This window comes from Phodopus roborovskii, unplaced genomic scaffold (assembly GCF_943737965.1).
Source record: "Phodopus roborovskii unplaced genomic scaffold, PHOROB, whole genome shotgun sequence".
Lineage (NCBI taxonomy): Eukaryota > Metazoa > Chordata > Mammalia > Rodentia > Cricetidae > Phodopus > Phodopus roborovskii.
In genome coordinates this window covers 48,742,491-48,767,992 of record NW_026126517.1, presented here as the reverse complement: position 1 = coordinate 48,767,992, position 25,502 = coordinate 48,742,491, and the positions used below count along the sequence as shown (strand labels likewise).

At 44.9% G+C, this 25,502-nt stretch overlaps 1 protein-coding gene across 1 annotated transcript; it reads right to left on the bottom strand.

The window, feature by feature from the left end:
• Window positions 1-671: 671 nt before the first annotated feature.
• Pygo1 (pygopus family PHD finger 1) lies at window positions 672-24,569 on the bottom strand. Its single transcript, XM_051197934.1, has 3 exons — window positions 24,064-24,569; window positions 3,801-3,886; window positions 672-1,883 (listed from the first exon to the last, which is right to left on the bottom strand). Exons 1-3 carry the CDS (start codon window positions 24,110-24,112, stop codon window positions 765-767), a joined length of 1,254 nt encoding a protein of 417 aa, XP_051053891.1. The 5' UTR covers window positions 24,113-24,569; the 3' UTR covers window positions 672-764.
• Between the last annotated feature and the right edge of the window lie 933 nt (window positions 24,570-25,502).

Genomic DNA, 25,502 nt, shown 5'->3' with positions numbered 1-25,502 from the left:
TACCTATATAGACATCCTGGAAAAGACTGATTTGAACAATGAAATTCACAGATTTTAAAGACTCTAGCAGAGGAAATATCGGGTGTCAAATTCTAACATTAAAATAAAAAAAAAACATTAAAATCCGTTAAACATACCCACATACCCCCCCACCATATTATCGCTACACAGATTGTATTCAGATAACACGTTAAATCAATCTACTCTTGAACTAAATGTGTACTGTCATATGGTCAAAATTTAGCGTTGAAATAGACATTTTTTAAATGACTAACTTCTTTTTTTCTTTTCTTTTTTTTTTTTTTTTTTTTTTTTTTGAGACAGGATTTCTCTGTATTGTTTTGGAACCTGTCCTGGAACTCACTCTGTAGACCAGGCTGGCCTCGAACCTACAGAGATCCTCCTGCCTCTGCCTCTGCCTCCCGAGTGCTGGGACTAAAGGCGTGTGCCATCAATGCCCGGCTAATGACTAACTTAATTTTAAAAGTTCAAACTTGCCTATCTTTGTCATATATTATTTTGAAGCTCCAAGAGGCTTTTAGGTTTATGATAAATAACAACGAACATTTATTTATAAGTATCTCTATAGCACCCCCACACATATTAATCTCATTTAAGACAACAAACAAAACAATAAAATGTTAGTAAGAACTAAGATGTAGCATGTCTGTGTGTGCCGTTTCAAAAATGTCAAACATTAAAATCCTATGTCACCAAATCTTTGCTCTACACAGAAACGAACCCACGTTAGGTGACAGCCACGGTTAGGTATCACTGCCCACAGCAGGTGGACCAAAGGTCTCTCTAGTGCGCATGAGCTGGACATCCTTGTCAGCCATGCATGTGTCACAGCCCCACACCGCGGAGGCCTCGGCCGTCAGGAGCCCATAGGCTGTTTCGGTCATTCCAGTGCAGATACGGTGAAACCATTTCTGACAAGAGGCCTCACATAGGATGGCATCCTGATCGTCATTCACTTCATTTGTACAAATCCCACACGGGTACACCGGGTCAGAAGATGAATGGCCATGGCGGCTGAGGTGCAGGGAGAACTTGCGGCTTTTGTCTGTGGTGCACAAGTCGGCTGCGCCCCTGGGCTGCCGCGGCTTGCTCTGGGTCCCATTGGCATGGCTGTTGGTGGCCTCTGCACTACCCGAGCGGCTGTTCTCTTGGACGGCATTGTTTCTGTTGACATTTTTCAATTCCACGGTGCTCTGGCTGACCGTGTCCTCCATGTTTAAGTGAGGTGGGTGAGCAGAGGAATTCTGATTCGTGCTTTTGGTTGCCCCTTGGGTAAAGTCTTGTTTGGGAGGTGGCGCTTTTGCTTGACCAAACGCGTTTGGGGGTGGGATAAAAGAATGATTCGATTCCAAAGGGGAGGTAAAATTTGAATTATTTCCAGGGACAAAATTAGATGCCAGGTCAGGGTTAGATACTTGGCCAGCATTCTGTGGGGGAATCTGACTGAAGTTTTCGGCAGGGCTTTGTCTAAAGTGCTGACCGGGCATGTTCATGTCCTGACTCAGCATGTTATTGTAAGGTGGGCTTCCAAAACTAGGATTATCATGTGGCCCAAAGTTAAAAGCATGCGGCCGGTTAAAGCCCATGCCCAAAGGGTTCTGAGGAAATGGATGTGGTTGATTCCTGAGTGAGTAAGGACCACAGTAGGGGGAAGACATTCTTGGGGGCACGTGGGGTGGCATTCTGAATGTGCTGTAGCCTCCAAAGCCAGGATAACCAGGGCTAAGATAGGGACTGGAGGAAGGCAGTGGTTTGTAGGAAATAGTATTATAGTTGTCATCGAAGGGATTGGCAGCCACTAGATGGTCGGCGTTTGGATTTGGTGGTGGTGCATACTCAGACAATGGAGGGTAGGAAGGTCCCTGCAAAGAGAATTTAAAGGAAAAAATAGACAGTCTTGATGCAAGAGATCAGTATAACAGTTGGTCTCAGCACCCAGAACCTGGCTTTGGTCAACTTTCTCTTACAGTACTAAGAAAACTTGATATTTTCAATTGCCCTTCCTAGTGTTTATATTTAAATTATACTTGGTAAAATATATATATCTGGAGCTGGAGAGCTGGCTCAGGGGTTAAGAGCACCGACTGCTCTTCTAGAGGACCCAAATTTGGTGCCCAGCATGTGCAGCACAGCTATGTGTAATTCCAGCTTCAGGGAGCTGATGCCTTCTTCAGGCCTCTACAGCTCCTGCACTCTGGGGCACACACCCACAATACTCACACACATATATAAATGCTTTAAAGTAAAATAAAATCATTTTTAAAACACAGGTCTCTCTCAGTAAGGAATGGAAATGAGGCATGCTTTTGCAGCTCAAACCCACTGCTACTTCAAACTCCATTTAACTCTCAAAAAGAGCCTATCATGGGGCTGGAGAGACGTCTCCACAGCTGAGAGCACTGGCTGCTCTTCTAAAGACCTGGGTTTCCATTCCCAGCACTTATGTGGTGGCTCACAGGTGCCTGTAACTCCAGACCCACAGGATCTGATTCCCTCTTCTGGTTCATAGACACCCGACATGCACATGGTACACAGACATTTATGCAAACCATCACTCATACACATAAAACAAAAATAAGTACGTCATTTTTAAAAAGGCTACCACAACTTTCATGTGTGTGATAGCCTGTAGCTAAATTCTCTTAAAACTAAAGTATTCTAATCACAACTCTTCTTAGATTTCCCACATAGCCATAAAGCTAGAAAATGATAAAGCAGATTCCAAGTGGTTTTCTTAATGTCAAGAGAGCTATAATTAATGCATTCTCCAAGTTCTAATCTCTACATCTCTTAACAGAAAAATAATGGATACACTTCAGATTTAACAGACAGTGACCAAAATAAACGAAATACAATTTAGATGCCTATCAAAGTAACTCACACTCATTATCACATAGACACAAAATTGAAAACGGTACACAGCAAATAAAACAACAAGGCAAGGCTGGAGAGATGGCTCCGTGGTAACAGCACTTGCTGCTCTGGCAGAGGATTGGGGTTTAGTTCCCAACACCCACATAGCACTCAAAGCTATTTGTAACTTCAGTTCCAGGTGATGCAGTGCCCTCTTCTGGCCTCCCAGGATACTGCATGCACACAGTACACAGGCAGGCAGGCAACCCAACACTCATACACATATAAATAAAAACATGAACAAATCAATTTAAAACCATAAAGGCCTATATGTATAATTTTTTATTACAAGCACAAGTTATAACAAGGGACACTTCCACTATGATCACTTCATAATACCCAAACAATACTGATGACTGTAATAACAGAGCAATACAAAATAAAACTATTTTAAAAATCTCTAAATAGAACTAAGGCTTAGACTTGAATGCAGAACCCTTCATTAGGCACTGAAACAGAAGCAGCAGACAGCAAAGCATATATATATATATATATATATATATATATGTGTGTGTGTGTGTGTGTGTGTGTGTGTGTAAAAATTCACTTATCCACTTGATCATACCAACAAGTGAAAATTGCTGCTCCTAAGGAAAACACTGGGGCTGGAGAGACTGCTCAATGGTTAAAAGCACTTATTGCTCTTCCAAAGGACCTGAGTTCAGTTTCCAGCACACATTTCAGGTGGCTCACAACTCCCTGTAACAAGCTCTGGGAGACAGGGCGCCCTCTTCTGGCCTGCCTGGGTACCTGCCCTCACATACACTAGATACACAATTAGAAACAAACAAGTAAACAAACAAAACAGGTCTGAAAAATACATCAGTACAAATAAAATTTTAAAAGAAAAAAAGAAGTCAATTTACCTGTGTGCTGGCCTTGCGTTTTTTCTTATCTGGGCTTCCTAGTTGTATATTTGGTCCTCCTAACCCATCCAGTCCACTGTCACCACCTACAAAAAAAAAAAAAAAAAAAAAAAAAAAACTGATAACATTCCCACTTGGAAATGAAACTGTTTTATGTATCTCATGGTAATTTATTTTGTTTTGTTTCAAGATACAGTTTCTCTGTGTAATAGCCTTGGCTGCCCTTGAACTTGCTTTGTAGACCAGGCTGGCCTTGAACTCACAGAGCTCCACCTGCCTCTGCCTCCCGAGTGCTGGGATTAAAGGCATGTGCCACTATCCAGGTTATCTCACAGTAACATTGTCAAGGCAACATACAACGTTAGGGAAAATTAGAGGGTCAGAGAAGGAGCCCTCCCCCAGGAATCAACTGCTGTGGGCCATCTTCTTTCCAAGCCTTAAACTTGCAGCTCTCAACCCTTTTGCTACTGTACTGGCTCCTGGTTTCCCCTCATCAAAGTATAATTTCATCCAAGGAATCTCTAGAGCATCCTACAGTTTCACTTACAAAAGACAAAGGAAAAGGGATGAACAGAATGGTTGCAGTCAACCTACTGAGACATAAGTTGAGAGCCACTAAAATGGTTTATTAACTAAAGCAAAACAATTAATTATACTCTCTCCTGAGTTTTTCTGAGTGCCTCTTTGTAAAAATTATTGATTTTTATTTCATGTGCATTGGTGTTTAGTCTGCATGTACGTCTGTGTGAGGGTGTTAGATACACTGGAACTGGAGTTACAGACAGATGTGAGCTGCCATGTGGGTGCTGGGAATTGAACCCAGGTCCTCTGAAAAGCAGCCAGTGCTCTTAATCACTGAGCCATCTTTCCAGCCTCTGATCTCTTTTTGCCTAACTTTCACACTTCAGTCTACATTAAAATAGCTTTAGTAAAAATCTCCAACTAGCTGGGCTGTGGTGGTGTGCACATCTTTAGTCCCAGCTCCCCTAGAGGCAGAGGTAGACAGAGCTCTGTGAGTTCAAGGCCAGCCTGGTTTACATAACAAGTTCCAGGACAGCCAGGTCTACACAGAAAAACCCTGTCTCTAAAAACAAAAACAAAAAACAAACAAACACACAAAAAAACCACAACTCTACTTCATGCTGACTAGTCCCGAAATTCTTTTAAAAAAAAAAAAAAAAACATTTATTTATTATGTATACAGTGTTCTGTCTGCAAGTGTCACTATAGGCCAGAAGAGGGCACCAGATCTCATTATTGATGGTTATGAGTCACCATGTGGTGGCCGGGAATTGAACTCAGGACCTCTGGAAGAGCAGTCACTGCTTTTAACCTCTGAGCCACCTCACCAGCCCCTAAAATCCTTTTCAGCATCGAAGCCACTGATCCCAGTTTGGCCTAGGTGGAGATCCCTAAAAGATTAAAGGACAGGAATCGTCCATGAGACAACTGGCTTGTTTTATTTATCATTTTTGTTTTGTTCTTATTACGTGTGTGTGTCTCTGTGTGTGTGATATTTATGTTTGGAGGGGTCTGAAGCTATGCCACTGGATGTGTGTGGATGAAGGTCAAATGGCAACTTGAAAGAGAGTTGGTTCTCCCCACTGTGGAACCAGGAGATCAAACTCCGGTTGTTAGGCTGCGGCAAGCACCTTAACTCGCTGAGCCATCTCACCAACTGCCGGTATCTATTACATTTAACCCATTTAACCCACTGTATGACTTGGAAGGGGTGAGACTGACGTATCCAGCTCAGTTTCAGAGGCTCAGCCTCTGCTGCTTGGCCCATGCATTCCTTCACCATGGTGGTGGGGTGGAGGGAACAGTATACTCCAAGGGTTTAAGCAAGATGCAGAGAGCAATTAAGAAGCAGAGGCAGGAGTATCTCTGTGAGGTCAAAGCCAGCCTGGTCTACAGAGCAAGTAGACCAGGACAGCCTCCAAAGCTACACAGAGAAACTCTGTCTTGAAAGAGAGACAGAAGGAGAGATAGAAAGAGAGACAGAGGGAGAGAGAGAAAGAGGATCAGTACAGCTCTCAAATGCACAGCCCCCATTAGGCCCCACCCCCAAGACAGCACTCCCAGCTAGGGACCAAGAGTTCCACACATGAGCCTAGCCCATATAGCTCTTAATCTCAAGGTCTCTAAGCATTCAAATTTACAGGGTGGTTCCTCCAACCCTCTAGGTTCCAGTGACCACAACTTTCCCTTTTTTGTTCACTGAATCCTGAATGTGGAAGTTGCTTTCCATAGTTATGTCTCTATGGTTAGCTCCTCTTTCTGGCTGTCTTTTTTTTTATTTTTATTTTAGATGTCTCAGGCTGCCCTTGAACTTGCAGTCTTCAGCCTTCCATGTGTCATACACCTGGAGCTTCAGATCAACACTCATTTAGTCAATTCCTTACACAGAATTATATTGTAAGTTAAATTATAGGTCAGGAAGATGGTTCAACAGGCAAAGGAGTCCCAGGACCTACATCACAGAACATGAGAATCAGTTCCCTCCAGCAAGCTATCCTTTGACCTTCACATGGGTGCTGCCACTAATACACCATAACACACACACACACACACACACAGCACACACCAGACATATATACACACATCTCACACATCTCACACACACACACACACACACACCCACACACACACACAAATACATAAATGTAATAAGCTAAATTATAGGTATAATGAATATCTCCCTGCCTGGAAGGTACCCGATTTCACAGGCTGTGTTCCCTGGAGATAGTATGACGTGTTTTTGTTTCCTGTAAATTGGAAGACAAGGTACTTGCTCATACTAAGTTCCTGTTTTCACAAGTTTGTCAAACATATAGCGATCGATTCCATCAGCAGGCAAGGCATTTCTGTTGTGTTTTTAAACTGATGTGAGTACAAGTATGCACATGTCACAGCTCATGTGTGGCGGTCAGAGGACAACTCTCAGAGAGAGGTCCGCTCTCTACTGCTGCCTTGTGAGATCTTGGGACCACACGTGGGTCCTTCCTTAGCCCTGTTCATAAGCACCTGGATCTGCTGGGCCACCTCACTGACCTCAGATGTTTTCCTTTATACTTGCTGTAATTTCCTGTAGTGTAAATTACCATGTCTGAATATTTAAAACAATGACCACTTCAGTGGGGGAGGGGGTAGCTCAGAGGCTTAGCACGTGCAAGGCACTGAGTTAGATCACCATGAACCCCATTTAAACAAATGGGGAGAATACATACTGCCTCCTTCCATTAGGCTGAGATTACCTTGATACCAAAACCAGGAAAAAAAAAGTAACAAGAAAAAAGCAAACCAAACAAACATCTATTAGAATTATTGGCACAAGCCAGGTGGTGGTGGTGCATGCCTTTAATCCCAGCACTAGAAAGGCAGAGATAGGCAGATCTCTGTGAGTTCGAGGCCCTGTCTTAACAAGGAAACAAAAAACAAAACAAGGAAGAAAGAAAGAAATATTGACACAAACCATTTCAAATCCATGCTATCAACTGAATTCAGTAGTGTATCAAAAGGCTACATCGTGATGCAGTAAAATTTTCACCATAAATACAAGGTTGATTCAATAGATGAAAATCAAACAATGTAATAAACTGTTTTAGAATAAAGAGAGGAAACCCTCACATGATCACGTCAACACATGATGCAGACAAAAAACTTAACAAAGCTAGAATATTTTCATCATCATCATCATCATCATCATGTAGCTACAGGCCACACCTGCAGCCCCAGAATTTGAAGTCTGAGGCAGGTTTCAAGCCAGCCTCAGCTTTAGACTGAAACCCTGTCTCAAACCAAACCAAATAACAAAGTATAACTTTCCTTTCTTTGTGTTTTGTTTTTTGAGACAGGGTTTCACTGTGTAGCCCTGGCTGTCCTGGAACTTACTCTGTAGACCAAGGTGGTCTCAAACTCTGAGAGCCCCTTGTGTCTGCCTCCTGAATGCTGGGATCCAAGGTTAATAAATCCACCTCCTGGTTAATAAATCATTTTTTAAAAGGCCATCACCACACAACCAGGTATACACCTTTAATCCCAGCACTTGGGAGGCAGGGGCAGGCAGATCTCTGTGAGTTCAGGGCCAGTCTGCTCCACATAGTTTTAGGACAGAAGAAAGGATGGGAGAGAGAGGGGAGAGGAGAGGACAGGAGAGAAACAGAGACAGAGACAGAGAAAGAAGCTACCATATTCAATACATGTAGTGCTGAAGATCAAACCCAGGACTTCATGCTTGCTAGGCAAGCATTCTACTGAGCCACACCCCCAACTCCATGAGGTTTTGTTGTTTTTTAAAGAGATTTGTATTTTACTTTTATTGTGTATGAGTGTTTTACTTGCATGTATGTCTATGTACCAAACATATGTGTTGACCACATGGGCCAAGTAACCAGCATGCTTTAGCTTTCAAATTGTTGGAATTAAAGGCCTGAGCCACCACCACACTGGCTCTTATTACCAATCTCTGAGCTATTCACCATTATTTTCTCTTCCATAAAGTATGTGATAATCTGAATGACAATGGAACCAGTAGGCTCATAGGGAATGGGTCATTAAGAGGTGTGGCCTTGTTGGAGTAGGTGTGGCCTTGGAGAAAGTGTGTCGCTGGGGGTGGGCTTTGAGGTTTCAGATGCTCAAGCCAGACCCAGTGTCACTCTCTCCCTGCTGTCTGTGGGTGGATCCAGCTGTGGGTGGATCCAGCTGTGGCACTCTCAGCTCCTTCCCCAGCTCCTTGCCTTCCTGTACGCTGTCTGCTTCCAGCCACGCTAACAACGACTAAACCTCCAAACCTGTGAACAAGCCCCAATGAGACATTTTCTTTTGTAAGAGTTGCTGTGGTCTTGATGTTCTTCACAGCAACAGGAACCCTAACTAAGACAAAATGCTTTCCTGTTTTATGGCTTGTTAGAGGGCCCAAGTTTGGTTCCCAACACCTACATCAGGCAGCTCACAACCTATACAACTCAGCTCCAGGAGATCCAATGCCCTCTACCAGCCTCCTCAGACTCCTGTACACACACAGAAATAAAAGTCTGAAAAAAATAATTACTATTATAGGGGCCAGCAAGATGGCTCAGTGAGTAAGGGTGCTTGCCATCAAACCTGATGATCTGAGTTCTATCTCCAAAGCCTGTGTGGTAGAAGAGGAGAACCAACTCCTGAAAGTTGTCCTCTGACCTGCACTTGTGTCTTGGCAACCCTCATCCCTACCCCTGACCCAGTAAATAAATGTTTGTTTTTAAATCTCAGAGAGCTTAGGCTGGAGTAGAGCATTTACCTAGCATGTGCCCAGCACCCAGGGCCTAGCACCTGAGTTTGGTCCTCAGAATTTCAACCTCCTCCAAGTAGAGGTACCCTTTTCTCAGAAGTCTGTGTTACACTCCACATGCTGCCTTCTTGAGTTCATGTATTTTAGTTACCACAGACTCTTCTGTTTTGTCTGAAAGCTTCAGGGATGGGCAGCTGTTTCCTATAGTTGCCACCTCCATGAAGACTTTAATAGCCTACTGTGGTCACTTCCATTTGCCATCTGTTAATGACTGTTAAACAGTGGTGTGGTTTCTGTCTCCAGATAAGATACCAACTAAAAAGCATCAAGTCCCACCAGCCAGACGCAGACATGAAGTTCACCTGCCTCAGATGCCTGGCTTGCCATCCGTGGATCTATTTTTCATCCTGCATACACAGATACATACACAGTGACACTTTTACACAATCAAGACACAATTTCTTGTGTCTTGTATTTTTTTTTTTAAGCATGTAGAGGGCTGGAGAAATGGCTCAGTGGTTAAACACTGGCTGTTCCTCCAGAAGTCCTGAGTTCAATTCCCAACACCTTACAATGCATCATGGTGGAAGCCAGCCTGTCTACACAGTGAGTTCCAGGCTAATCAGGACTACATAGCGAGAACCTGTCATAAAAGAGGGTGTAGGCTGGAGAGATGGCTAAGTGGGTTAGAGCACTTGTTCTTGCAGAGAACCCAGGTTCAATATGAGCACCCATATGTGAGGGTCACAACCATTTGTAATCCAAGAAATCTAATGCCACCTTCTGACTCTGTGGACACTAGACATCCATGTGGTATAAATACATCCAGGCAAAACATTCCCACATATAAAATTTTGTTAAAATCCCAATCAGAAGGTTGGGAATTTAGCACACTGGTAGAGAACTTGCCTACAGGCCCTGGGTTTGGACCTCAGCTCTGAAATAAACAAACAAACAAACAAACAAACTCCCAATCAGTAATCTGCATATTTTGTACTGAGTCTATCAAGAGACACTCAAGCCATGTAACATTAACAGGCAGGAGCCCAAACAGCATTCCTCACTTTGCTTTCCTTGAGACTAAACTATACCAGAAGCACATCCCATTTTAGTTTGTATCATATGGCACATGCTGAAACCCTAGCATGGTGACACACACCTATAATCTCAACACTTTGAGAAACATAGGTAGGAAGATCCCGAATTGGCAGCCAATCTAGGTTGCACAGTGCTGGGAACTGAACTCAGGACCATCCATTTAAGCCATTGATGGAGCACTTGGTACTCAGTCATAGCAGGTGCCACTATACTAAGTGGCTTTGCAAATGGGATAAACACGGGCCAAGGGGGAGCCCAAGGCTCGCCAACAACCAAAGGGAGAAGCAAAACCTGACGTAGAGAATTGGTTTGGGGAGGGTAAGGAAGGCAGTAGGCTCCAGTGAGACTGTGACCACACTGTGTGCAAGCGAACAGGGTGCTTTTCAGCTACAGGAAAAAAGAACACCCGGTGTGTCTCACAGACCGACACTGCTACAGTCTGAATTGGAAACATCCCCTGCAGGGCCTCATGGGTTTTGTTCTGAGACAGGATCTCCCTATGTAGCTGAGCCTCAGCCTTAAGATTACAAGTTTGTGCCATGACACCCAGCTTGTGTGTTGTGCTGAAGGTGGAAGGGCCTTGAGGAGGTTGAGTTTGCTGGCACAAATAGGTCACTAGAGATTGGTGTGTGTGTGTGTGTGTGTGTGTGTGTGTGTGTGTGTGTGCGCGCGCGCGCGCGCACGTGCATGTGTGTGCTGCCCCCCCTTCTCTGTAGCCCTGGCTGTCCTGGAACTTGCTCTGTAGATCAGGCTGACCTTGAACTGGAATATCTACCTGCCTCTGCCTCCTGAGTGCTGGGATTAAATGTGCCACCACCCCCCGGTGAGGCTGACCTTTTAAAGCTTCTGCGCATTTTTGCTTCTGGTCCACCTCTCTCTGCTTTCTGGCTGCAGCCATGTGACAGAGGCTCCACCACAGCCACCTACTGGTGTCCCTTCCTCACTGTGAGACTGCCTGAAACCATGAGCCAAAGCAAACCTGTCATCCCATAAGGGTTCTGTCAGATGTCTTGTCATACAACTATAAAGTGAAACACATAACTTCCATTCAACTCTTTAAAGATAGAGTTCAGAGGCTGGAGAGATGGCATCACAGTTGAAAGTGCCAACTGCTGTCAGAGCACAGGAGTTTGTGATCAGTGTTCACACTAGGTGGCTTTAAAGGCCTGTGACTCCTCCTCCAAGGTAGACAATGCCCACTTCTGGCCACAGAGGCTCCTGTGTGCATACACACACCATGCACAGGAGTGGGGGAGGGGACACAACAGAGAGAAATAAATCTTAAAAAAAACTCAAATGCCTCAGCTGGGAAAGATGGCACACACCTTGAATTACAGCACTCCAGAGGCAGAAGGGAGGTAGATTTCTTTAAGTTCCAGGCCAGGCTGTTCTACATAGTGGATTCCGGGCTAGCCAAAGTTAAGTAAGACTCTACTAGCCAGGTGATGGTGGTACACACCTTTAATCCCAGAACTAGGGAGGCAGAGACAGGAGGCCAGCCTGGTCTGCACAGGGAGTTCTACCACAGCCAGGTGTAGGGCCCTGCATGGACCCCCAGGCACCATGAGCAAGCCTGAAGCTGTTGGCTGGAACATCTTGCCCCCAGAGTTGTTTTTTTGTACTCTTCCTGTTTCGCTAACACACATTTGCCTCAGAGGATCTAAGGTTGAAAAGCTTTTTGTTTTCCACTGTGCTGTCAGTATATAAGCCCACTCCTTCTCCTCAATAAACGGCATTCAGCATTTGGCATTGGCATTCCTTCATTATTGTTGAACAAATGATCTGCTGTCTTGTGTCTTATTTCAATCTCTAGGCCTTTGCCTGATTAGTGGAGCAGATCATATAGCACAGACTCTACAAGTAGAGGTCCCACCGAGATAGAGAAGAAAGGATCACCTAAGAAGAGATAGCCCTTGGAAGTGGGCTGGCAAAATAAGTGAATGAGGGTGTATTGTAGGGTGGGTGCCAGTAACTCTTAGGAAATTCTCAGTGGGCAATTAGTGGCCCCATTGAAAAGACTGGGCATTGGGATTAAAACTAAGGCAGCTAAAGAATTCATTGCCATATTAGAGAAACATAGTCCCTGGTTTATGCACTCTGGAGGCTTCAACATCCCCGACTGGGAACAGGTAAAGAGAGATCTCCAAAAGGCTTATAAAGAAGAGGGTCTGATAATTTCCTCATCGCCACCTTTTCCCTGTGGCATCTAGTTATAGATGCACTCCTGAGCATCAATGTTAAGTAAAAGGACAATGGCAGACATGAATAGGACTTTTGAGGAAGTACAAGATTTAGAATCTGTGAAATCTATCAGGGAACAAGAGAGATCTCAACTAGGAGATGATAGTCCTAACATAACTGAAGATGAAGATACTTTGAAAGCAGAAATTAAACAATTAAAACAAAGAATTGCTGATGCTGATAAGAACAAATGCCATCTGCCACGGCACAACCCTTTTTCTTGTGATCCTTTTAGTAGGGCCTCAAGGGATAGAGGAAGAGGTCAAAGATTTAATAACCAAGGTAGAAGCATTAGAAAATGAAAGACAAGCTTTTCCTGTGATTGAGACAGTAGATCCTCAGGATAACAGGGTTAGGGAACACAGCCCACTAAATTTCAAGGATATAAAACAACTTAAAGAGTCTGTCATTGCCCCATGCTCCTTTCACTCAGGGAATTTTTGAGTCTTTCACAGTGTTAAATTGCACCCCTAGTGATTGGATGCACCTCTGTAGAGCCACGCTCAGTGAGGATGATCATTTGCTCTGCAGAGGCGAATTTCACAAATATTGCAAAGAATCCGCCCAATGTAATGTCATTGCCGGATTGCCTGCTAGGAATTTAGATATGCTCACAGGCACTGGGCAATATGCTACCCTTGCAATTCAAATTCTTTTTGACCTAGTGGTCTATGCACAAATTGCTGTTGCTGCTACTAGAGCTTGGAAAGCCCTGCCTAATAAGACCTCAGGGGATCAACTATCTAAGGTATTACAGGGACCATCTGAGCCCTATTCAGAATTTGCAGACTGCCTTCTACAGCTGGCTGGTTGCATTTTTGGTAATGTTGAAAATGCCATGCCCATAGTTAAACAATTCGCATTTGAAAATGCACACAAGTATTGTAAAGAGGCTCTACGTCCTCATAAGGCTAAAAGTCTTCATGACTATATACACATATATGGGGACATAGATGGTCATCACATTATGGGCCAAGTTATAGCTTCAGTCATGAAAGGAGATGGGAACAATGGAGGAGCCAGGCCAAAGACCTGCTTTGGATGTGGACAGCCAGGACATTTCAGAAGGAACTTCCCCCAGAGTGCCACAATGCAATCAAGTCCTGGGCTGGGGCTTTGCCCCCATTGCCATAAGGGTCCACTGGAGCAATGAATATAGATCAAAAACAGATGCCCTTCGTGATCCTTTACCAGCTCCAGGAAATGGGAAGTGGGGCCAGCCTCGGGCCCCTCAAGCCCAGGTTTACGGGGCAATGGATACACCTGTAACCCGCCCAATACAGACGATCCCTCACAGAAACCCCTTTATGTCCAGGACCTTATCAGAGGTACCCCAGGAAGTGCAGGATTGGACCTCTGCTCCGCCATCCGAGCAATATTAACACCACAAATGGCCACTCAAGCTTTAATCACAGGAGTTTTTGGGCTTCTTCCCCCAGAAGTGATAGGGCTGTTGTTAGGACACAGGAATTAGTGTCATTCCAGGAGTAATAGATTCAGATTTTCAAGAAGTAAAAATCATGGTTAGGGCAAAAGTGGGGGTATTAATGATACCACAGGGCACAACTAGTTCTTCTCCCTATGTTCAAAACCAACAATCCCTTTTTAAAGAACACCAGGGGATCTGCTGATTTTGGGTCCACAGGCTCCATGAGTGCCTTTTGGGTATCAAGTCTTGAACAGCACCCCATGCTTACCCTTACCATATGAGGCAGACAATTTTCTGGACTTATAGTAGATACTGGAGCTGACTCCTCCCTCAGTAATAGCAAAAAAACATTGGCCACAAGCATGGCCCCTTCAGCTGGCCTTCACTCATTTACAAGGAGTGGGTACTGCTGTGGCTCCAGAATGTAGTACTCAGCTTCTTAAATGGTCAGATGATGGACATACAGGGCTTTTTCAACCTTTTGTGTTAAGTCATATCCCTGTTAATCTTTGGGGAAGAGATATGCTTCAGGCCATGGGAGCAGTCCTTACTACTGAGCCTGTTAAAAATATGCTAGCTGACCAAGGTTAAATACAAGGAAAAGGACTGGATAAGTTTCACCAAGGTGTCCCTCAATCTATTGCATCCAAAAATGTAATTATCAAAAGAGCTGGAGATTGCTCTGGGTTGGGATATTTTCCTTAGGGGCTATTGCTGTGCAGCCTGACCCCATTGCTATCATCTGGAAAACTGATAACCCAGTCTGGGTGGAGCAATGGCCCTTATCTATTGAGAAATTACAGGCTGCACATCAACTTGTTCAGGAACAATTAGAGACAGGGCATATTGTTCCTTCTACTTCCCCATTGAATACTCCAATTTTATAAAGAAAAAATCTGGAAAATGGAAACTCCTACAAGATCTCCGAGCTGTTAATGATTGTATGCAAATTATGGGAGACACACAACCTGGCTTACCTTCCCCTGTAGGTATTCCTCAAGGCTATCATTTATTAGTTATAGACTTAAAAGATTGCTTTTTTACCATTCCCTTGCATCCTCAGGATAATGAGCGATTTGCACTTAGCATTCCTTCTGTTAATTTTAAAGAGCCCTATAAGAGATATCAATGGGTGATGTTGCCTCAAGGAATGGCCAATAGTCCCACTATTTGTTAAATTTATGTATATTTGGCCATTGCCCCCATTAGGGAAAAAGTTCAATCCTTGTATATCACACATTATATGGATGATATTCTTTTAGCCGGCCCAGATCCTAAGGAAGTAAATGAGACTTTGGGGGAATTGGAACATAATCTTCAATTAGCTGGCTTAAGAATAGCACCAGAAAAAGTATAACAAGAATTTTCCTATTAATACATGGGTCATCAATTGTTATATTCTGGTATCTGTCCTCAGAATGACCACCCTTAATGATTTTCAAAAATTATTGGAAGATATAAATTGGGTTCGATATAGTTTGGTCCTAACCACTGGACAACTTAGACTTGATTATTTTACATGGAGATTCTGATCACTTTCCCCTGCACCTTAACATCTGCTACTCACGAATGTATACAACTTGTCAAGAATACCTCCAATCTGGACACTTGACTCTCAAAGCTTGATGCTATTACTTTTGATTCAGCATATTCCCCTACTGGAGTGTTTTGGCAAATTGATCCTATATTATGGGTGCATGAACATGCATCCCCAGGAAAAATAGTTAAATCTTATCCCCCAGGCAATGCTTTCCATTATTCAAAAGCCATACAAAATGAGTCTTCACATTTTTTGGCAAGATCCAGGATGTAATTGTCACTTCCTATACTCAACAACAGATCCAACAGCTTCAACAGTTTGATGAGGATTCAGCACATTTCATTTTTTCCACACCCTGCCACTTTGATAGTCATTTTCCTTCCAATAAATAAGCTCATTTAAAAAAAATCATCCTGTGTGTTTCCCCAAAATTATTTCCAAAAATCCTTTGAAGGGAACTCACAATGTATTTACACATGGCTCCTCAAATGGTTGTGCAGTTGTTGTTTCCTTTCCTGTTGGTAAATGCTCTACACTGCACAATTTTCTGAACCAGCTGCAGTACAATTAGCCCTTCAGCATCTTTTTGATGAGCTGTTTAACTTATACACTGAGAGTAGATATGTGTATCATATATTGGCCTCCTTAGAAACTGCTGGCTACATAGCTCCGGTCTCTCATATACAGGAACACTTACTAGCCATACAAAGCCTACTACGGAGGTGCTGTCATACAATTTTTGTAGGACATCTCCAAATGCATTTGGATTTGCCAGGCCCTTGAGTGAAGGAAACGCCATTGCCGATTTTAATACTAAAACAGATAGTGCCATCACGATAATGAGAGAGTCTGGTTATAAAACAGCCTGCAAAGCCCATACAACCTTCCACCTTATAAGCAAGGTCACTTAAATTCCATTTTGAAATTACTGAAAACCAAGTTATTAATATAGTTAAAAATTGTCCCCTATGTGCAGAGTTCTTACCTGTTCCACACCTTGAAGTTAACCCCTGGGGTGTCACGCCTAATGATATCTGGCAGATGGATGTTAACAATGTTCCTTCCTATGGCTGACTACAATTTATTCATGTATCTGTGGATACCCATTCTGATCTCATATTTGCCTCTGCCCATTCTGGAGAAAGGCTTAAGGATGTTAAGAGCCATTGTTTGCAAGCCTTTGCTTATATGGGAATGCCCAGACAATTAAAAACTGCTAACGGCCCTGCTTATATTAGTCAGGGTTTCAACTCTTTTTGCAAAAATTTTTTTAATCTCACATAAGACAGGCATCCCTCATAAACCTCAAGGTTAGGCCATAGTGGAGCATGCACGTCGCACAATTAAAGCCTATCTTCATAAAACAAAAAAAGGGGAATTTACAGGCATTGGTGACCCCAGTCATCTGACTATACAGCTCAGTTATGTGGAAGAATGTCACAATGTTGTGGCCCCAACCAGGTTCTAGTATGGGCCTAAGGATCAGTTTGTGTCTTTCCACAAGATGCATATAACCCTGTGGGGAGGGACCATGATGGTAGCAGCCATCGAGATGGTCCGATAGGTATTCATCAAGAATTCACCCATTCTGATGCCTGTGGGTCTGAGTAGCCATGTGTGGCCCCTTTTCCTGACCACTAATTATAATTTGGGTAAAGCAGCTATAAATTTACACTTTGGTACAAATGATAAGAATTTCACCTTCATTTCAGGCACTTGTGTTCTGGCTCCCTCCTTTTTTGTTGTAACTAATGCTACTAATGTTGGAGGAAGTCTCAAATGTTCTCAGCAGGTCTGCCGACTGGTTAGCTGCTGGATGTATGAAGTAACAGCTGCCATGGTCCGAGTAGCCGAGGTGGTACCTATGCCTGAGGCCTCCTCTACAGATGACCAACTTGTGCAGCATAAAGGAAAGGAGATTTTGGGATCAAGGCTGTGATTGTTGTTACTGTTACAACCTCTGCCACTGCAGCAACTGTTTCAAGGAAAGCCCTCTTCCAATCTGTGAATACTGCAAGCACAGTGGATCAACTATCAGGTGAATTGGCTGAAGCCACAGCAACCCAAAACACATTCAATTATCTAATACAAATTGGCATTTTAAAAATTATCTACAAACTAGTCTCCTATAGGAACAATTGGATTTATTATGGGAGGTTCATATGGCTTCTTGTTCTCTCTTTCACTCATATCTGTGTAATACCTGCTAAAGCTAAGAATGCATCAGTTGTAGTTACTTTTCTCCAGGGATCCTGGAGTGATCAGTTTTTAAATCATATGCATGCTTTAGCCATGCAGATCATTAACATCAATGAAACCCGAGTACCACCTGCCAGTGCAGAAGACCTTTTACAAGGACTTCAACTTGCCGGCAGATTAGAGAATAGGCAAGCTCTCTCTCACTGGGGATCATAGCCCTTGCCCTTAACAGGACCAGGCCAACTTTCAAACAAGATAGATTCTACTGTCTTTGGCTCAAGAGAAAATGCCTCTGCCCACGTATGGCTGAATTTACAGAGGAACTAATCACCAGAGATGGATAAGGCAGAAGGGGGCAAATACCCAACCTAAGATAGGAATGTTATAGACCTGGGTGACCTCTCCAATGATGGGTAAGGAATTATGCTAACATCCTCTGCCACCTAAGAGTGTTGTTAGTTTATATTAAAAGAAAGGGGGACCTTAGGGCCCTGCATGGATCCCAGAGGCACCTTGAGCAAGCCTGAAGCTGTTGGCTGGAACATCTTGCCCCAGAGTCAGAGTTGTTATTGGTATTCTTCCTGTTTTGCTAACCCACATCTGCTGGGGAGGAGCTAAGCCTGAAAACCCTGTTGTTTTCCACTGTGCTGTGAGTCAGTACGTAAGCCCACTCCATTCCCTCAATAAATGGCACTGGGCATTCCAACATTGCTGTTGCACGAATGACCTACTGCCTTGCCTCTTATTTCAATCTCTAGGCCTTCACCAGATTAGTAGAGCAGATTGTACTGTGGGCGATATATCCAGGGCTTCACAGAGAAATTCTATCCCAAAAAACAAAACAAAACAAAACAAAAAAGAGCACTGGCTGCTGTTCCTGATCACTTGGTTTCAGTCCTCAGCACCCACATGGTGACTCACAGCAGCCTGTAACCCCAGTTCCAGGGGGTACAATGCCTTCTTCTTGCCTCTGCAGCCTTCTGCACTGGTACACATTAATTCACACAGGCATGCATACTTGCACATAATAATGAATAAATCTTTTTAAGACACCCAAACTCACCGGAGGTCGGTGGCGCAAGCCTTTAATCCCAGCACTGGGGAGGCAGGGGCAGGTGGATCTCTGTGAGCTCGAGGCCAGCCTGGTCTACAGAGTGAGTTCCAGGACAGGCTCCAAAGCTACACAGAGAATCCCTGTCTCGGGAAAACAAACAAACAAACAAACAAAAAAACCCAAACCAACCAACCAAACAAAACACCCAAACTCATCTATGTAACCCTCATAAATCCACTCCTTGTTTTGTTTTGTTTTGTTTTTTTGAGGCAGGGTTTCTCGGTGGCTTTGGAGGCTGTCCTGGAACTCGCTCTGTAGACCAGGCTGGTCTCAACCACTCTTTTTTCTATGCACGTGTCATTCTCTTAGCATTTCTCTATCTCCGGCAGCGCTCTCCCTCTGCCTTTCTGAGTCTTCTCCATCTGTCTCTCAAATGTTAGTGTTTTCCAAGTTCGTGACCTCAGGGCTCTTCTCACTGCTCCTTCGTTCTCTCGGGTATGCTTGTATGTTCCCAAGATGTTAATTAGCATTCACCTGTTTACCTAGACTTCCAGATGTCTATTTCTGGATTAAATGATTGGCTTCAGTTACAAGCCACAGTCAGGCAGACTCACTGCATGCACTGGAATACCCTAGGGATGGGGTGGGGTGGGGTGGGGTGGGGGAGACAGAGTCAATAAACTTAGAACCAAGCTCAGATGTTCTGGGCTGTACACAGAACCATGTTAAACACAGAAACCTTTGCCTCTCTGCTGTTCTACTAGCTCTTCTGCTCCTACATCTCCAATCTCAGCCCTAACCCCCACACATCCACCTGCCTCTGCCGCCAGAGTGCTGGGACTAAAGGCTTGCACCACCACACCAGGCTTATTGTGATGCTTTGGATTTACATACCAACATCTCATTCTTGTCAAACCTAAGTTCTACCTATAGTAGCTTCTTATTCATTCGTTCATTGTGTGTGGAGTAGATGCGCCACAGCACACATGCATCAGCCAAAGGATAGGTTTCAAAATCAGTTTTCTTCCTTCCTTCTATCCATGGGTTCCATGAACCCAACTCAGGTCACCAGGCTTATATTGCAAATACCTTCACCTGCTCAGCTTGGGTTTTTGTAATATTTATTTTTATTATTATTTTAAATTATGTGTATGTGTGTGTGAGTGTAGATGCCCTTGGGAAGCAAGAGGCATTGGACCCCTGAGAGCTAGAATTTCAGGCCCTTGTAAGCCATCCACTGTGGGTGCCGGGAACTCAATTTAAGTCTTCTGCAAAAGCAATGAGCCCTTGTAGCTTCTCAACACCTACCCAGCCCCTATACTCCTATATTCTATATTACTTTCAGCTTTTGTCTGAAACAGACTCATTTATGAGTGAAATCAATCTTTCTTTTAAAAAAAATATCAGTAAAGGCTTCTTTTACAACAAAGGTCATTCTGCATAGTCCTGGCTGTTCTGGAACTCACTCTATAGACCAGGCTGACCTAAAACTCACAGAGACTGACCTGCCTCTGCCTCCCGAGTGATGGGATTAAAGGCATTTGCCACAATATTCAGCTCTATATTAATTTCTTAACAATTCATTTAGGGTTCCTGGGTGATAGCTCAGTGGTTTGGGGAATACACTGCTCTTTTAGAGGACAAGAGTTCAGTTCCCCTCATCCATCAGGTCACTCACAACTGTAATGCCAGCTCCGGGCCATCACATGCCCTCCTGATTTCACAATCACTGGTTCTCATGCGCACAGAGCCCCCCCCCATATACACATACCTAGAAATAAAACTTTAAAAAACAATCCATTTTAATTGAAATATGTGTATATCTATGACATACATATATGTATGTATGTAAATCTTACCAGGGATTTCATGAACTCTTTGTAATATACATGAAATAAACAAATGGCCATTACAAATAGTCTGCCAGCAACTAATATATATATATATATATGTACATATATTATATTATATTGTATTATATTATATAAATAATGAACAAGTGGATGAAACACTGTGAGAAGCTATGCTCAAGAGTATGCCCTGGAGGCAGAGGCAGGCAGAGCTCTGTGAGTTTGAGGACAGCCTGGTCTACAGACGGAGTTCTAGGACAGCCAGGGCTGTTACACAAAGAAACTCTATCTCAGAAAAAGAAAAAAAAAAAAGAGTCTATGCCCCACAAAAGCCACAGCTTGCAAAGTCTCAAAAAATTGTATAGTTACAACAACCAGCACAGCTACTTTCAATAGAATTGTGCTTCAGACAAGCTCAGATAGTACTCATGCATGTCTGTAGTCATCACACTCAAGAGGCTGAGGCAGGGGGACTGCTCGGAGTTTGACCAACTTGAACCACATAACATGAACCTAGTTTTTTTGTTTTTGTTTTTAATAACAAACAACAAAAAACTCCACAAAACCTTTATGGATTATGAACTAATACCAAAATGTCTGTTAAATTAATGTACTTGGAAATAAGTTATTAAAAACACTCCACGGGGCTGGAGAGATGGCTCAATGGTTAAGAGCACTGGCTGCTTTTTCAGAGGTCATGAGTTCAACTCCCAGCAACCACACAGTGGCTCACAGCCATCTGTAATGGGATCTGATGACCTCTTCTGTAATGCAGGCACTTGTGCAGACAAAGCACTTATACATAAAAATAAATTAATTAATTTTAAAAAGACACTCTCCACGAAGTAAATATATTGACTGAACTTTTAAAAGTGATTCTTGTAGTCTGGGATCTAATTGAGAGTATTCCTGGGCTGAAAATTGAGCCAATTTCCCACTGCTGACGTAGGACTGAATGCTGCAACTGCAACAATATGAAGGATTTCCTGTGTTCTTGCCCATGCTATCAGGTACTGACAAATTTTACTTGGCATTACATTTGGTTAGGATAGACAGCTAAGATCAAAGGCATAAGCCTGAGAGCTCTTTCCTTTAAGCCCAAAGCAATTTATAATAATAGGAAAACTTGTACTGCAAAAATCTCAGGGGAAAAGTGCATCTTAGAAAGACCTAAGCCTTAAAGACTTTGGCAACTCATAATCACAAACAAAACAGGGCTACAGTATTTCACCAAGCGGAGCATTGTGGTACACACCTTTAATCCCACAACTCCCTGCAAAAGGCAGGTGAATCTCTCTGTGAGTTTCAAGCTAGCCTGATCTACATAGTCATTTCCCAGTTAGCCAGGGCTACATAGTAAGACCCTGTCTTTAAAAAATAAAACAGAAACAAACAAATAAAAGAACCCACAATAGCTGGGGGGGGTGCATGCCTTTGATTCCAGCACTGGGGAGGCAGAGGCAGGCAGATCTCTGTAAATTTGAGGTCAGCCTGGTTTACAGAGTGAGTTTCAGGACAGGCTCCAAAGCTACACAAAGAAACCCTGTCTCAGAAAAGAAAACAACCCCCATACACACACACACCAATAACAGCTACAACAAAATTCACCAAATGGAAGGCTATCTGGACTGGACATCAGGCCTTTAAAATCAATGTTCTACTCTAAGTTAAAACTTTTGCTTAAGGGACTATGAAGAACTTGCTCTGTAGACCAGTCTGGCCTTGAACTCAGAGATGACTCTGCCTCCCAAGTGCTGGGATTAAAGGTGGGTGCCACCACTACCGCGCCAGGGAGGGATTCTTGATTGCTTTCTAATTTATGCTGATTTCAGCAGCATCTCTCACCCGAAACCAAAGCTCACTGAGTCTAGCTTGCTATGGGGACCACCTGTCTCCCCTCCCACCTGCTGGGATGACAGGGAAGCTGCCACACCTGCCTGGCATTTACCGAGGTGTCTGTTCGGCAAGTGCTTTACCCACCGAACCATCCCCCAAGCTCTAGAGAAGGGAAATTCTACCTAAATGGTTGAGAGAACATCTTTTGGATCCCATGGCATTGATGCCATGAGGCTGTCCCGTTAAGCTCACTCTGTAGTCACACTAAACCAGAACATCAATGGATGCCTTAGTCAGTAAGTCAGATGGAAATTTCTCTTCCTAGTTACTGATTTACCTGCACCTTTGTTTGGATGAAAGGGTTATTGCAGTAGCCTCTCTGCTCCAGCTGTTTCCCTCAGTCTTACTTTGTATACAACGACCAGATAAACTCCTGTGAGAAACTCAACTGCTGCTTTATTCGGAAAAACTGTCCAGTCCGATCTCAGAGTAAAACTCGAAGTCTGTCTGTCTCTTTCTTTCTTGACAGGACTGCAGTATGTAGCCCTAGCTGGCCTGGAACACACTACGTAGACTAGGCTAGCCTCAAACTCACAGCAATCCACCTGCCTCTGCCCCTGGAGTGTTGGAATGAAAGGCCTATCAATCACACCTATCAAACGCCAAAGTCTTAATGACTCTCAAGACACACTCCTCTAACCTTAGCCCATCATACCTGGAACTTGTGACTGCCCTGGCTCACACTGCCTCAGTTGTCACAGCTTCCTCACCACGACTGGGACACACAGCTACCCAGACTTAAGTTCCTTGTATCTTTGGTTCCTTTTGCCCGGAGTGCCCTTTCCCCAGGTATGACAGGGATTGTGCTATCTTCCTTTCAACCCATCTTTCAAGTGAGCCTGTGGGTCGCCTTCTATATATTCCCTGACCACCCCCCCACCGGTCTTTGCCACCCTCATTGTGTGGTTTCATATTTTGCACAGTACCATGTATATTGTTTACTGAGTGTGTGCACTCCTGTGTGGAGATCTATCTACAGTCTTTATTCACTGTTTCAACCTGTGCCAAGAACAGTACCTAGCACACAGTACATGTTCAACAAATATTTGCACAAGGAACAAACTTTGAGACTCACAGACTTAGAAACCCATCCGGGGCTGGAAATAAGAGCTGGCAGACATCCACACATTCCCAGATGGTATTTGGTGGCATGTATGTGTTTGAAACTTACATGCAGTACCTTTTGTTCAGTACAACCTTCTCTCTGATTTCCCCGAGACACTCAGAGGCATTCAAATTCCTCACTAGTTTGCAAGGAAGAAAACCAATGATGCAGAAAGCTGATTTTGGATGATTTGATTCTTAATCTTATTGGTTAATAAAGAAGATGCCTTCTGAATGTGTCTAGTTTTTCTCTCCTTAAACTAAAGGAAAATATAGTGAATATGTGTTGCCTTTTGGAGGGAGGGGCTTCCTCAAAGCGTCTCAACTCTCTAGCAGTGCAACTTAGTTTTCTGGGGGGGGGGTATTGTTAGGGGGTGTCTCTTTTTCGCCCCGAGATGTCTATTGTGCTATGTGGTGGGAAGCAGAAGAGGAGCCTGGTAGGAAGGGATGCTGAGCGTTGCACGTCTGCACACAAAGTGGGGACCCCGCGCGCCTGGGGCCGCGCACTTAGGCCCGGGCCGCCCCGGTGGCCTTCCCGTGGGCCCGCGCTACCCCGGTCCTCCCGACCCGGCTAGGTTACCTCGAACTCTCTTCAGCGCGATGGGCTCCTTGTCCTGTTCCGCTGACATTACCGACCGCCGCGCATGGCTCGCCCCCGGGCCGCGGGAAGCCGGCGTCTTTGATGCGGTGGCCCCTCCTCCTCTGGGTCCTCCTGCTGGTCCTCCGGGTCCTCTTGCTGATCCCCGGGGTCCTCCCGGCCGAGCTCCGAGCCCAGGCCGGCCGGGCCGCGGGCCGACTTTGAAAAGTTTCGGAGGCGGCCAAGGCCTCGGGGCTTCGCACACTCGCGGGGCTCAGCTGGGCTCAGGGCCGCGGCCTGGGGGCGGCGCCCGCGCCCGGCCCGCAGAATACGCGCGCCCTGGGCCGCGCTGCGTTGCGCTCCGCCCGCGCGCGGGGGAGACGCGGCCTCCGCGGACACAAAAGCCCCCGGCCTGCAGCGGCCGCTCCGGGGACGTGGCGCGGCCCCGCGGCCTCCCCGCCCCGCCTGTGCTCCACAACCCAGCTTCGGGGGCGGGGACCCAGGGCGCAAGGAGCCCCGCACCCGCACCCGCACGGAGCTCCGGGGACGCGGCCTCTCTGGGAGGCTGCGCTGCACTGCGCTCCGGGGGCCGTGCGCGCCAGGCCCTGCGCTCACCCCGCGCCCCTATGCGCCGGGGTCCCCGCGCCCTCCAAGGCCCAGTACCCCCAGCCCTGCGTCTCCCGTACGCGCCACGCAGCTTGGGCTCCACGCTCTCCGCTGCCCTCCAAGGCCCAAGACTCCCTGGCTCCTCGCACCCTGTGCAGGGCACAAGGGCGCAACGTCCTGCTTTGCGCTCCCCGCCGCCCTCCAAGGCCTGAAATCCTCCAATTCTGAGTCCAGCTCCTCTGCGCCCCCGGCTGCTCTCTGCCCTCCAGGCCTCAAGATACCCCCAGCTCCACGCATCTCTGCAATCCCAGTCCAGCCCCAGCCTCCCCAAGGAAATCAACAGCTCCCAACTTCATCCCAGTCCCGGCAGGCATCTTGGCCTCGCAGTTAGATTTCAGGAAAACTTTGTCAAAGAAAGCGGCATAGTTCTAGGTGGGGGTGTGAACATCCCACATTTCCCATGCCCGTGGTTCGAACTCGTGTTTGTACAACGCCCCCTGCCTTGGAGATTTAATAACGGGCTGTTGAAAACAGCGTGTGGAATTAACACTTTGAAGAGCACTGGGAAAGGGGATGTCACATGGACAAGCTGAAGGGAGATTTCCCCATGACAACCCAAGGAGACTGTAAATTAGATTCTACTGGTAGTCCACATACTTCCCTTGGGCTGTGTGACCCGAGACAACTGAGGTGTACACACTCTTGAGATTCAGTTTCTGATTTATCAAGTGAGTGGGATTTCATCTCTAAGGTGTCTTCTAGCTCTGACATTCTTTGATGAACTTTTATGAGTTTTCCCCTGTTGTTAGGTTTTCTAGTTACTGTACTAAGAGGAA

What these genes read in the sequence shown, in the direction of transcription:
- Pygo1 (XM_051197934.1), bottom strand. Translation starts at nt 24,112, where the DNA reads ATGTCAGCGGAACAGGACAAGGAGCCCATCGCGCTGAAGAGAGTTCGA. An exon ending in CGCGCTGAAGAGAGTTCGAG is followed by an intron (nt 3,887 to 24,063) that starts GTAACCTAGCCG and finishes TTTTTTTTGTAG; the next exon opens with GTGGTGACAGTGGACTGGAT. An exon ending in AACGCAAGGCCAGCACACAG is followed by an intron (nt 1,884 to 3,800) that starts GTAAATTGACTT and finishes TTCTCTTTGCAG; the next exon opens with GGACCTTCCTACCCTCCATT.